This window comes from Astatotilapia calliptera, chromosome 13 (genome assembly GCF_900246225.1).
Source record: "Astatotilapia calliptera chromosome 13, fAstCal1.2, whole genome shotgun sequence".
NCBI lineage: Eukaryota > Metazoa > Chordata > Actinopteri > Cichliformes > Cichlidae > Astatotilapia > Astatotilapia calliptera.
The window spans coordinates 17,421,058-17,436,181 of record NC_039314.1 but is presented as its reverse complement, the minus strand read 5'-3'; the positions used below and the strand labels follow the sequence as shown (position 1 = coordinate 17,436,181).

General features: G+C 41.4%; 1 protein-coding gene across 1 annotated transcript in view; it reads left to right on the top strand.

Annotated features, from left to right (window-relative positions):
- The window catches only part of LOC113034880 (E3 ubiquitin-protein ligase NEURL1-like), a 34,916-nt gene extending 19,792 nt beyond the window's left edge, over positions 1–15,124 (top strand). The window contains exons 4-6 of the mRNA XM_026190015.1: positions 4,618–5,337; positions 11,024–11,203; positions 11,810–15,124. Coding sequence (XP_026045800.1) covers positions 4,618–5,337; positions 11,024–11,203; positions 11,810–12,054 — 1,145 coding nt within the window. The 3' untranslated portion in view covers positions 12,055–15,124. The remainder of the gene's footprint in view (positions 1–4,617; positions 5,338–11,023; positions 11,204–11,809) is intronic.

Genomic DNA, 15,124 nt, shown 5'->3' with positions numbered 1-15,124 from the left:
GTTTAGACTGTGTGTGAGTTTGTCTGTCTGCAGTTTGTTTGTTGTTAAACTGGCTTGTGTTTACAGTAAAACAGGATTTCGGTTTCGGTTACAGCCTCCCATTGCACATGAAATATCGTCTCCAGAAACAGGTTTTTCCAGGCAGTGTGAAGACATTTATGCCTGTGAATGTTGGGACTTGTTTGAATGTGTAACAACGCAAGAGGCAGAGGGATGTTTATCTATCTGTCGACTACTTTTTTTTTTCTTTTTTTTTCCTACAGGTGTATATTTTGGCATGGATGTGTTCTTGCTTTCTCAAAGCCAAGAAATGTCCCCATAATGTGTAGCAGGAGTTGAGCTACACTGATTACTGATGTTTTCTCACAGCTACAATGATGGTATAAAGAGCCAGAGTCAAAGCGGTCAGCCGCTGACCCTGTAGTATCAGTCTGGTATGTGTTCCTCTTTTCAAATAGTGTTTTTTTCCTTCTCCTGGGACCAAGAAGCTGGAGCTGTTAAAAGGCCTCTTAATGCTACTGGGCCAATTGCAGCCATGCACTTAATCATTTCAGTATTGTTTTTTGTCCCAGATCCAAGAAGAAAAAATCCGAATTCAGACTATTCAAAAGCTTTAAGGACATGAACTTCGAAGTAGAACATAATTACCATTATGTTTAGGACATGTTATTAAAGAAACCACTGGAGCACTGCCAGCTGTTACGACTCAAAAAATTGTTACTCTAAGCTGCAATGAATTTCTGTTGGTACCGTGCTTAATTTTCTCACATAATTCAGAAGACTGTGTGCGACATTTTAATGAGAGTGCAGATTGTAAGGAAGAGTTGGTTCTTCATCAACCAAAGGGCTTACAGTTACAAAAAGGTGTGTGTGCGGAAACTCACTGGTTTATGAATTTGCTTTGTTAGAACAGTTTTCATTTGTATCCAATACTTTTAGCTAACACCTTTAACCTATGGTCCTTGCTAGTACTGAGTTGAAACCCTTTTGCTGCCCTAAATGTTTGTGACGTAGATTTACAAAGTGCCGGAAACAGTTTTTTCAGAGATTTTGCTCTATGCTGACATGATAGCATCACACAGTTGCTGCACATCCGTGGTCTGAATCGCCGCAATCGCAAAGCTGCTTTATTTGGTGGCTTGGAGACTATGGAGGCCATTTGAGTTGAGTGAACTCATGTCATGTTCAAGAAATCAGTTTGAGATCATTTAAGCTTTGTCATCCTTCGTTATCCTGCTGGAAGCAGACTTCAGAAAATGGGTACACTCAGGCCATAAAGGGATGGAGGTGGTCAGCACTAATACTTGAAATGATGCTCATTTGGTACTAAGGGATCCAAAGCATGCCAAGAATCACCCACACATTCAAGGAAGGATAGTCCATGCCAAATTCTTACCCTCAGAGCAGAAACTGAGACACATCAGTCCAGGCAACATTTTCTCAATCTTCCTAGCAGCTTCAAGCATTCTGGCCATTCTCTTCTGACCTCTGGCATCAACAAGGCATTTTCTCCATCAGGACTGAGCTCACTGGGTATTTTCTCTTTTTTGGAACAGTCTCTGCAAACCCTGGAGATGGTTTTATGAGAAGATCCCAGTAGATCTACAGTTTCTGAAATACTCAGACCAGCTCGTCTGGCACCAACAACCATGCTACATTCACAGACAGTTAAATCACCTTGCTTCCCCATTTTGATACTTGGTAAAAAGACATTGTTTTGCACATTTTATCAGACAGAAGATAAATGTGGTGTATTAGGTGTTTCAAGCTTCACCATGTATTACCCAAAGATTTTCATAGTTTGTCAAAAGTTTCATGAGTAAAATTCTTTCCCAGACTCTTTTCAGGCTAAACCCAGGAAGAGCTCATACATATTTAGTTGCCTCACGTCTTTGTCTTTCTTTGTTTGGTCTTCTTTTATCTTTTGTATATCTTTGAATGTTACTATTCCCCTCACAGCTTGGCTTGAGTGCTGCGCCAATCTCAGAAACCAAAACTGTGAACCACAGGAAGCTTTAATAGCAAGAATAGAAATTATCTCCTGTAAGTCGGCTAACTTTGCCTTGAAGATGATAAGGCGGCTAATAATAAGACTCTCGTGCCTGATCGTGCACGCTCTTGGCTGAGGTAGTAATGAATGTCAAGCACTTTATCAGAGGCTAGCCGGAGATGTGCCATCTTTGTTTGATAAAGGAGAGATGTTGAGGTCTGCCCTTTCATTCAAGTGCCTACCCTATTTTTTTTTTTTTTTTTTTTTTTTTTGTCAGGTCGTCCCTTGCTGCGCTCTCCTTCTTCATCCACTTCTCAAAGGGAAAGCCCAAAGCAGATCGAGGCTGGGAGCCGTCATGTCACTCATCTCTCAGCCTGCCCTCTGCTTGCTCTCCTCAGATGTCCAATCAGCCTAATTTTAGCTTGTTTTAGATGGCCGTGTTAAATATGTCTCTGTGTCCCCAAGCGTGCCATGATGCAGATGATCTGTGTGCATGGAAAGCACACTCACGCTGTGTTTTCTTTTTTTTTTTAAATGATGCTCCTGTGTGGTTTCTATTTAACAGTGAGCAGATTTAGCACAGGAAGGCCTATTTGTGAGGTGGGGTGGAGAGCATGGAGAGACATGTAATGCCGTTTTTAGGAGTCCCTTTACCTTTCAACGATTGGAAAAAAGCTGATTTTAGCATCCAGACACATAGCTGAAAATGTCACCAGTAGACAGAGGTATATTAAGTTGCTGGTGCTGAGGCAGTTTGTTTTGTAAACACTTGTGGTAGCTATTTGGATGTATACATATGGTTTTACTCTCTGACAAAGACTATATATAAACTGGCTTCAGTAAATTTTTGGAAATATAATCTTTGCATTTAAAGGCTCGGAGGACTGGAGCTGTGGTAAGTCTCACTTGCACACTTGGAGTTATGGTAGAAAAAAAAATAGTGCACCCTTTATCAGTTCTAGGCTTTAACATATCAGGACATAGTTTAAGAAAATCATCTTTCTTTAGCAGCTATTAAAATTATTTAAATCTAGCCTTAGGTGTAAAATGACACCCAGCAGTTTCCACTGTTCCATCATTTATTTAACAAAAACTAAACCCAAATGCAGAAGCAGAGTGTGAAATATTAAATACACCCCGTGATTCAGTAGCTTGTACAACTTTTAGCAGTAACAGCTTAAAGTAATTGTTTTCTGAATGACCTTATTAGTCTCTCACATCATTGCGGAGAAATTTTGGCCCGGTCTTCTTTACGTTGCTTCAGTTCATTGAGGTTTGCAGGTATTTGTTTTATGCGCAGTTCTCTTAAGGTCCACCTACAGTTTCATTCTGGTTGAATTCAAGACTTTGACTGGGAAATCGCTTTTCTTTTTCAACCATTCTGTTGCAGATTTGCTGCTGTCCTTGAGATCATTGTTCTGTTGCATGGCCTAATTTGACAAGCTTTAGCTGTTGGACAGGTCATGAACTTCAACATGTAACTTGCTAACTAAGGCCTTTAGGGTCTAAGACGTAGCTTTTAGGTTTGTTGCACTGTACAATCTGACCTTTAGCAGAATTAGCTGGGATGTCCTAGAACGATTGATGGGTAGCAGTAATTGACTTTCTAAGATAAGTTTTCATCCTTGGCATTGTGTTAACATATACCTGAATATACTAGAGCAGCCAACTGCTAAATCTTCTGCTTTTATAGAGGTGCTCACACTTGCTGATGATCAGTTAATCAAGTGCATTTAATGAGCAGCACCTGGCTCCTACTTACCCTCCTAATTCCTACTTGAAGCAGTGAAAATGTCCGTAGTTTTTCACACGCTGTGTCTGCATGTTGGCTCAGTGTCTATTGAATAAGTAATGGCACAAATCTCATGTCATGTGGTTCAGCAGAGGTTGCATTTACTTAATTTTAAGACGTGCGAGAGACCAGTGTATTTTCATCATGTTGTGATACATAAAACCTCAAAACTGAAAGAGGGTGTACTTTCTTTTTACCATGACTGTAAGAAACAAGCAAAAGAAACCACAGGACCCTGAGCTAGAGACAGCGAGACGGGGCCTCAAACACAGGACCTCTTTTTCCTTCAGTGTTACATAAAGCTGTTATGTCCTACTGTGATGGAGCCACTGGGCCTGCAGCTATAGCTTTCCCCCACTTAAAGTGCTGATATGTTTCGGGAACATATAAACATTGAAAAATTTTGTTCATACTTTTGAAGCCTTAGTGCAGAGAGAGCTTTAGAATGAATATGTTATAAAACAGAGAAGCCGGAAGCCACCATTTGTTTAGAGTGGCAGGTGTGATGAATAAACAGTGTATAGACTGAGGATATAAAACAAAATAGTGTTATACAAGGAAATATGCAGATTACTAAGTGGCTACATTAATTTCATTTAGTCCTCCTGACTCTGTTTTCTACTTGCAAAGACTGTAAATTGATTCATTTTTTGCAGCTGTAAAGCCAGAGTGCTAATAAAAATTATTAGAGAACAAATAAAGGCAGTGTGCATGAATTTAGATTTGAATGTGCTCTGTAAAAAAAAAAAAAAAAAAAAAACCCACCACAAACAAGTGATTACATAACATCGCTGTGTGTGTGTGTGTTCTTTTTTTCTTCTTCTTTTTTCCACAGACAGCGAGATGGTCCCACTGGATTGCCTGCGTCCTCGTTCTCTCGCTTCCGCCCACCAGACCGCCATTCAGCGAAGCAGTGGTGACCCTCGCCTCTCCGTCAGCCTGTGTGACCTGAGCCTGCAGCAGCAAGAGATGCATCTGGAGGAAGATGATGAGGATGAGGAGCAGCTACATCCCCTGAGCTCCTCCTCCTCCTGCCATGTGCCCCAAAACTCACAGAACTCACAGCAGTGCTCGCTTCTGCCCAGCCATTTGGACAATGATCTGCACTTTCACTCTGTGCACGGCATCCACGTAACCGTGCTGGATAAGCACACGGTGGCTCGGCTGGATCACCGCGGTGATGAAAGGACATTGGTGTTCACCAGCCGACCAATGCGCTGCTCAGAGACTGTATTTGTGAAGGTGAAAGCAGGTGTCTCGCGGCCCGGGTCGCTTTCTTATGGCGTGACATCCTGTGACCCTGCCACCCTGAGGCCCATTGATCTGCCGTCTAACCCAGAGTCCCTGGTTGACCGCAAGGAATTCTGGGCTGTGCGTCGCGTAGCGATGCCACTCCACAGCGGCGATATCTTGGGCTTTGTGGTGAACGCAGAGGGGGAGGTTATGATGAGCCATAATGGCGTCAGTGCAGGGATGCAGCTGTGCGTCGATAACTCCAGGCCTCTCTGGATGTTCTTCGGTCTGCACGGCACCATCACACAACTCAGGATTTTAGGTAGATTCAGTTGATCTTTTCATGTTTTTATCTTTTCATTGTGTGTGTGTGTGTGTGTGTGTGTGAGATACCTAAAAATCTATTTTTATGTTCTTAAATCAAATTTGGATTAGAACAAATTCAGGAAAAACCTAAGCTATCACAAGAATGGACTCCATCACTGTTATTGCTCCCTCAGAAAACACTAAGATTTTTTTTACCTAAGAGCTGCTTGCATTGAAGCCATGTTTAACTGTCGAGCCACAGCCCTTTTAGAAAATGAGTTTTTGGTAATTAGATTTCAGTCTTTTATTAGATTTCAGTTTTTCAAGATTTTTGTTCCTTTTTCCTCCTTCTGAATAATTAAATCTTCGTTCAAGGAAATCAGATGTGCTCACAGATCTTTGCAGGGTGTCAGTTGTAACTTTCCGTTCTTAACTGAGTGCGTGATCGTGGAATGACCTTTGGAAGCTGAATTCCCACTCAGTCAAGTCATGAAATAGTTTCTCCCTCCTCTGTTGTCTGGGGCTGCTCTCTGCCTTTTTATCAACTCATATATCGCTTTTGGAATTTACATCCAACCCCCACGATTTGCCCGTGAATGTTAACTTTGTACCGTCGGATGAACAGAATTCGTATCAGCTGGGTTTGATTCCAGCAGATTTCACACAGTGGTAACGTGACGTTACCTCAAGGTACTCTGAACTAAAAGTGTGGGTGTGCGTACACAGTTCAGGACTCAGAATGAAAAAAAGTAGGAACAGATAATTGCGCTCTCCAAAATAATTTCTTGGTTGGAAATGAAATGATATGGGTTATATGTAAATGCTGTAGTGATTATGACTGAGTAAAAACAGATTTCTTTTCAGGGAGCTTTGAGGAAATTGATTTGCCTTCAGGCTCTGTCCAAGAGCTACAGATCACTTGATTGTTCAACTCTTCAGAACATGTAATCAGTCTACTCTGTACATATTTGAATCTCTTTGGGAGAGTTTCAAAACAGGGTTTACTGTAGGTGGAAAATTGAAGGCCCTCGTGTCAGTAAAAGGTTATTTTTCTAGGTCATTTGACATTCAGCATCTGCCCTCATTTTGTGCAGAACGAGGTTAAGATTGAAATATTTATTTTGATTTCCTCAGTGGTAAGTCTCCTGCACTTTAAGGATTTTTATAAGCTGGAGCTTGGACATAGTTTATTTGCCTGTATTGGTAAAATATCACAGCAGGCAGGAATCATGAGTGAGTGCTTGTGATCTGTTTATCTTCATCGCAGATTAAGTCTTGATAGAGAACAGTTTTCTTACAGCTCAGAATTACACGATAGACATCTTTTCATAGAAAATCTAACATTTGAGATGAAAAAGAGGGTCAAAATACTCTGGTTGGTTAGTTTTTTTTTTTTCTATAATAATTCATCTGTGGATTCTCTGCTCTCTCTCCTTTCATGTAGTCAGTCAGACCAGGAACTGAAGAGGTTATTTCTGTCTTGCGTGGGCTCCCAGCAGTCAGCATTATGTATCAGGAGGGTGCCTGTGATCGCTCCTCATGATGCCCTCCATATGCATTATTAAAATGTAATTGCATGGAGAATTGCAATGCTGGGTTTTCCACCCACAGCCAGTTCCTGTCACACTGGTCCTCGAGTCGTCTCTGTACTTCCTCTTTTCCTTCTGCCTTTTTCTTCCTCTTTCTCCCTCCCATCCTGATTCTTTGGGGGTATGAGCATTCTTCGAGTCATTACCCACTCCAGCTGTGGGGAGTGCATTTGTGACGTCTCTGCTCACCCACTCGCAGCATCCCGCACGCCATGAGTTGCCATGGAAACATCTAGCCAGTGAGGCAAGTGACAGTTTGTCGTGGCTGGGTGTTGTCAAGCCCGTGAAGCGGAACAGATGGGAGACTGTTGCTCTCACGTGGTCATTTTGTCCATGTTATCTCAGAAACAGTGATTTGATCTTTTCATGGGTCGGTCTAAGGGGCTACTCGTGTAATTACATGCTAATTTCAGTTGTAAATGTGATTAATACATATATGAGCTGTAATTTATTAATATTTTCAAGAAAGATTCGGCAGAGAATTATCACCTAACTCTGACCACAGAGCTTCCAGCTTCTTTCAGTTCATTTTTGTGGTTGTGCTCCCCACAGCAAGTAACCTCTTCTTAAATTAGGGTTTAAATGAACCATTTGTTATAAAGTTGTGATCTATAGTAATAGCATTAGTATTAAAAAATGTATTTTTTAATACTAATGCTACTTATTTTTTAGCACTCTGTTTTAGATGGCAGTTACTCAGAATTAGCTGCTGAACTGGCATCTTTTAAAATTTGTGCCTTACATATTTATGTTAATTTTGATCAATCACAATATCAAAAAATGTAGTTGATGCAAGAAAACTCTGCAGGTATTCTTGCAGACAGCTCCAAAATCCTTCACCAGTAGGACAGGACAGCTTGTATCATGCCACTTGGTGTTGCTTGTGGAGCTTAATGCGTTGGCTATGAATAGACTGTACAGTCACCGGCCACTTTGTTAAGTACACCTGTTCAGCTGCTTGTGTATCAGCCAATCGCACATCAGCAACCAAACACATTCAGACATATAGACATGGTCGAGATAACCTGCTGAAATTCAAACTGAGCGTCAGAATTGAGAGAAAAGGTGATTTAAGTGACTTAATGTTATATAGATGTTTGCCCCAGATGGACTCTAGTGTTCACAAAAAAACTGTCCAGTCAGGAGCACTGTCTCTGGGCAAAACACACCAGAAGTTCACCAACACATTAACTCAGAGCTGCCACATAAGCGCTTAATGGAGTGCCGTTTAAATGCTACTGTATGCATACATCCTCTCACTTTAAAATGTATAACTTTATGAATAAATAAACAGATGACTCTGAGAAGAGTGTGTCTCAGCAAAGTGCTGCGATCATCAGTCCCAGCGCTGACCTTAAATGCAAGCAAATTAGGGAACGTTTAAGCACGCATAACCAGAAGCAGTGTGTTCATGCAGGCTTTGCTCCATCTACTGATTTTTTTTTTCTTCTTTCTTTCACACAAACACACTGGTGGTTGCATGATTAAAAAGCTACTATGACTTGTTTACATAAGCTGAAACTGAACTGCAAGCGGTTCAAGTGGTCCAAGGAAAAGGCATCAGAGTTCAGTGCAGCAAATCGGGTCACGTAGCTACAGTTATGCAACAAACTGTATACATTTTACAAACCCTATTAACGTTTTCTTGGTTAGAAAAAAAAATCTCACAAAACACAGAGAAGCTAACGTGATAGAACAGCTGCAGAAGTGAGAGAAACCAAAGCAAGTGAAGGACTGCATTGAGACACGCTTAAAGGAAGCAAACGGTTCATCAGTGTTATGATGGAGAAGTAGATGCAAGTGCATTATTCATATAATCCTGTAGATACATGTTGCTATTAGCTGTTTACTGCTAGTTCGTCACTTCTGCAGCTGTTGCTTCACGTTATTGTCGCCCCAAAAGAATTCCTATTTTGTTTTGTGAGTTATGTTCCACTTCTATTGTTTTGGGGGGGGGGGGTTTGTGTGTGCTTTTGCAGCATTTTTCTATTTGCTGTCAAAACAGAATATCAAAATCTAGCAATCTTTCAGATGGCCAGCAGAAGGTCGCTTCTTTGGTTCCCAAATGAAATCTGATAGTACGAGAAAATGACCCTACTACTAATTTCATGATCTCATCAAATACTTTTCCAGTGAGTCTGTGGTCTCAATCACTAGATTCAGGTCTTCTTTAATACTACATGATGTTCATTTTCTAAATTATGGTCCCATTTAGAGTAAAATAGAAGACAAAGCAGGGTATGTTTTATGATTTGGCTGCCTTTCCTCCTCCACCTCCTTATGTCTTGCTTGTTTGTTTTCTTTTAAATGCTGGTATGACATCCATCGTTAATATAAAACCCATGGCTGCATTGCAGTAACTAGAGCTGACTCATAATTGATTGGATTTTGGGGTATGGTGGTAAAAAAGAATAATATTTAGTCAACCTTTAGCAAAATTTATGGGGACAAAAACACAGTTAAAAAATGAGTTTCCCTCACACCTGACACCAGGAAAACACGTTTAGCATGGCAGTGAGTTCACTGTACTAGCACATAAGCTAGTTGCTAAAAGAAAATATGCAGTACTGGATGAATGGAGGAGTTAAGTGGGGGGTAAAACAGGGCTAAAAGGAGAGCGAATATCAAACTTGGGTTTGGTGGAGGAATGCTAATGTTCATCCATAATTGCTTGATGTGTAAATAAACAAGTGTTGAAAGCCACTATACACATGCTCAACCACAAATAAGTCTCCTGCACTGCCAGCACAACCAAAGACACACATACTCACGATCTCACAGCCAGCCATGAATGCATAATACAAGAGAAGACAGAAGGGTACATGAATAGACAAGGTGGTTATCCATTTGGCCTTATTGGAGTTCACCAACACATTAACTCAGAGCTGCCACATAAGCGCTTAATGGAGTACCGTTTAAATGCTACTGTATGCATACGTCCTCTCACTTTAAAATATATAATAACTTTAGGAATAAATAAACAGATGACTCTGAGAAGAGTGTGTCTCAGCAAAGTGCTGCGATCATCAGTCCCAGCGCTGACCTTAAATGCAAGCAAATTAGGGAACGTTTAAGCACGCATAACCAGAAGCAGTGTGTTCATGCAGACTTTGCTCCATCTACTGATTTTTTTTTTTTCTTCTTTCTTTCACACAAACACACTGGTGGTTGCATGATTAAAAAGCTACTATGACTTGTTTACATAAGCTGAAACTGAACTGCAAGCGGTTCAAGTGGTCCAAGGAAAAGGCATCAGAGTTCAGGGCAGCGAATAGGGGCACGTAGCTACAGTTACGCAACAAACTGTATACATTTTACAAACCCTATTAACGTTTTCCCTTCCTTTTTTTGTGAATTTACAGCGTTTTGCTTTTTTCCTGCATTTTCCCACCATCTGTGGTTCTTCGTTTTTTTTCTTGTTCTCCACTCCACATTGTATTGTAAGAAAATTTGGATAAGCAAATAGTGGAATTGAATGAAAACCACTGACATTAGATAATTTGACACATGGAAGCATGGTGGCGCCAAGTAAGTGACCAAACCAACTGTGTAGTAGTATTTCAATGTAAAACAACAATGCTACATCACTGCCAGGCAGACTTGATCAGATTTTGTCTTTCTATGAAATCGGGGTTGGTACGCTCTTCTGTGAGGAGAGATGAAGTGCCAGTATGACGCCAGAGCCTGTAGTTATCGGGTGCGGATGGGGACACATCACATGGGACGCACAAGAGAGCGTCTGTAGAGAGGGGTTTTTTTTGTACCCTACCCGGAGGTATTGTGGGCTCGTGAAGGAAGAAGGAAAAGTAGGGTGAGGGGAGATTACATCAATTCATAGGCTCCTGACTCACTCACACACCTACACACACACTGTAGACTCATAAGTCATCTGCTTGGTGATAGAGAATATTTGACGTACGTGTAAGGGAGAGAATGACAGGCTGAGATAGCGACAGAGATGTAACAAGACATCAAACCTCCTACATTAGCTAATTATCAGCCCTGACTCTCAAAGATGCGGACGATTGAAAAGTGAAATGTTTAATCTTTGCATGTGACACTTTGGCACTTTTGAATACTTCTATAAAGGTATCGTTTCCTCTCTATCCCCAGGCTCATCTCAGCACCCAGACCTGCGAGGCCCATCGGTGCCCAGCTCTCCATCATTTACACCAAACACACCCACAATGCTTTGCAGTGGCAACTCTGAGTCCAACCTCAACACTCCTTTGAATATCAACCTCAATTCAAGTCTCAACTCCAACTACCACACGCTTTTTTCCTCCTCAACAGGTTTGTCCAAGCGTTTTGGGTTTTTTTTCTTTCCTTTCTTTGCGTATCTTTTCGGAGAAGTTTCGTGACATCTTTACAAGCCATGTCATGGTCTCCGATTCAAGTATTTCCACATGCCTTGTTTTTTCCAGATTTTCCATTGTGTTTATAAAAAGAAAATGTTTATGAAATTTACATTTATTAAAATGCAGAGGTGCAACAGAGCAGTGAAACAGCCAGCAGCACGCAAACGCTGACTGAACAGCACCAAGACGTCAAGTCGCGATGAGCACGTCAGTGCATGAAGCAAATATTTACCTTGGTGATGTGAAGCAGCGATCCTTGACATCACTACCGTCCCAAGCTGCCGGCAGTATGACAGCAAAACAGGAGTGATGATTGGAGTGCGCACTCAGTTATTCTTGCACAAAGTTGTCCTGAAGCTTCATTAGCAGGAAAAATAGGGGAATAGTGCTGACAGGTAAAATAAAAGATGCGTTGGATGTAGGGTACGTCGGATTGAGCAGAGCTGAATCTGTCTGGGTGAACTACCTGGAAGGTTTCTTCCGTTTTTCTGCCTCACCTTCAGACTCTCATATCTCTAATGGCTTTCTTTTGTCACCCCAGGTACAACCCCAAGCTCTCCATTCTCTAACCATCCAGAGTCCCCCACCTTCCCATCCTGTTCCAGCTCATGGAGTGATGAATGCACCATCTGCTATGAGAATGCAGTGGACACGGTCCTCTATGCCTGTGGGCACATGTGTCTCTGCTACGCCTGCGGTCTCAAACTCAAGAAGATGGCGAACGCGTGCTGCCCCATTTGCAGGAGGACAATCAAAGATATCATCAAGACCTACCGGAGCACGTAGGCTCGATAGGCGATGTCAGGTTCAGCTCGGCACATTGTCAAAGCCATGTGAGACTTTGTAAAGACACGGCACAAGCCTTGATCATTTGCGTGTGCAGTCTGGCTCAGGTACTTTAAACTCCACCATTAAAGCGTTTTAATTATATCATGTCTAATGCACATCCTTAGCAAGCTAACAGTTGGTCCACTGAGATTCATCAGAGATCAATCCAAACGTACAGTGTGATCAACGGAGACACATTTTTGTGTAGTAACAGCACAACAACAACACACCTTGACCTACTTCCACTGAAGAGAAGAAGTAATCTGAAGAGGCATCTGTCCTACTTTGCCACAGTAGCTCATCAGTCTGCTGGTGATAGCATCACTGCTGGCTAGTTTTATGAGAATTAAAATTGTCCAGAGGAGTGGAGAAATAAATCGGTGGTTTCACCAGCTGCTCCGTTGCAGTTTTTCAGGCCGCCTTGGTTAAAGTGTTTTTTGGGGGGTTTTTTAAGTAGAAGCTCATGGCAAGATCAGATCGCGGTGAGGAATGAGTAGAAAGACAGAGAAAGAATGTGGCGAGTGCGGTGTGTTTGTGGTGAAAGTGCTTCTCTAGCAATAAAACACAAAGAAATGTCTGACCCTACAGGGTGAAGAAAAGCCGGAAAGGGAGCTCTGTTGGGTTATAAATGAAGTGTTCTGCTGAATATCTCAGCACCTGCTGTGCTTCTGTGAATGTCAGCCAAAGCAAGATTGCGCAAAGGGTAAAAAAGTGTGAATGTTGTCACCGCAGAAGGTCACGCTGGCGGTGAATGAGCATGTAAATCAGTGAGGAGGAGGAGGAAGGAGGCGAGAGGATGTTGTACGTTTGGGATGGAGACAGGGAAGAAAGAAGCGTCTTTGCTGCATGTCAGGGTAAAGAAAATGTTCACGCAGACGTACCAGATACAACTTTAGAAAGCCTGTAAAATGAGGGACTTGCGTGGATTGCATGTCCTGCTTCTTGGCAGCCGTTCACACCATCTCTGGCTGGTTGCTAAAGCCTGCTGGATGCTATAATTGCACAAACGTCATCCAAATAAACAGTGGTGGGCAGGGAAGCATTTTAAAATGCTGAAAGAGCACATGAAGATGATGAATCAACCTCTTCATCCCTGAAAGAATCAGGGAATACGAAATCCCACATAAGTTACAGATGGCTCCTCTTACTTCAGGTTACGCCCCTCTCTTTCATGCATCGAATCTCAACGTGAATAATTGCTTTCAGTTATGACATATTTATGTGTCCTTGAGCGGATTGGAAATTTAAAACAAATCGCAAGTTTGTCATCAGCGGCAAGGATGTAGCTTGTTATTGTGGGACATTTGTGTAAAAAATGTCATTTGCATATCAGTTTCTGAGTGCTGCTCTCCATCGATAAAAGCAAACTCCAAGGACACTTTCACTTGACTAATCTCTTGCATTATGTACTGCTTTGAAATGTTAAGAAACACAAGATATGTTCAGGTGTTACTCTGGCCTCGCTGAAACATTGCTCATCTTTAAAGTAGTAAGTGCTGATTTCTTTTCGAGCTTGTCGTCTTGTGGGGGAAAATTGGCAGTTACTGTGTGGATCATTTGAAGGACAGCTAAGTTTTCTAGTGTGCCTTTTAATAAAGAGAAGCTTGGACAAAGTTAGGCTCCTCACTGTGAAAACCTAGAGGGATGCCAAGGTCCTTTTTTATCTTGGAGCCACAGGTGGAAGCACAAAAAGATTGGAAGCAAACGCATCAATGTGCTTAATATCAGCGTGTGCTTTTTATTCACTGCTACTAATGAAATGTTTGTGTCACTACAGTGTACAATACTGGAAATTAGTTGTGAGCGTTGAGAGATGCTCACAGTGTACATTTCTACCTGGGTTCGTTTTCCTTCCTGACCAAATATTACCTAGCAGAAATCCAGCATTGCTGAACATTTGAAATGGATGAAACGGTATTGATGAGTGTAATATTAACTGTACATTATGAGGTTTATTTATTTTTCAGTGCTACAATAAGAAATTATCACTGTTTCTTTCGTATGTGTGGGTGTAGTGTCCAAAAAGTAAGAACATTGTTTATTTTATGGTTAGCAGACAAAGACAAAAGGAAACTTTTATTTCCCTGAAAGGCCCCTGCGGATGTGTCAGCTGATTTTCACTGAAAGAAATAGTTTGACATTTTGGGAAATGCTTATTCATTTTGCGGTGAAGATTCAGATGAGATGATCCGTTCCGCTCTCCAGTGGTTGCATGGTACGTACATTAAGTCAAGCACTCTATTTAACTACATTTTTGTATTTCGCTTGAGCATTTCCAGGATTTCAGAGAGAAACATTCGACTTTTGGGAATGTCATCTCAGTCTGTTGCTCTTCATGGAGCTAGAAAATCAAATATTACTTTCTCTAAAAGTTAGAGAAACTGAGAACCAGATGATAATGCTACTTCACGACTGATGGATATTTAAAAAAGCAACTGTTTGCTTACAAGTTTGCCACACCACGTCAAACCGTGGCCTACCTGAACAAACACCCCGAAGGCTTCGCTGTTTGCCTGCCAACTCGTCCCTGCCAAATAATAGTGCAGCCAAATCTGTCACACATCCTCTGGAAAAGTGGTGAATGGTGTAATTTGTACACTTTGATTGCAGCCGTGTGATATTTTTGGAGGTACTTGTTGCAGCTCACCCGACTCTGTAGAAAGGCATCTCCAGACAGATAAGAGAGTGGTATCACTCTATTCATCAGTTTCCCAAAAGGCCAAATAAGAGAAAATCAAATGTAAAGTTGGAATTGTTTAGCTTTACCTTTTGGTAATTTATATTTCTCCTAATTGAGCGTATTTAAACCGTGTTGTGGCCTGTGAGTAGTTCTGTTGATTCCGAGAGCTTCTTTTTTTCCCCCCAAACGTGACCAAACTAATCCGAATGAGGCAGTACGTGAAGATGGGCATTGTGTATTTTTGGACAAGAAAATTGTCTCTTTATTTTGGTTTTCTGGGCTACTTTGTGGTTTCTGAATTCGCTAATTATGTTCTGTTTGTTAAATAAAATTTAAATCACTGGCTTT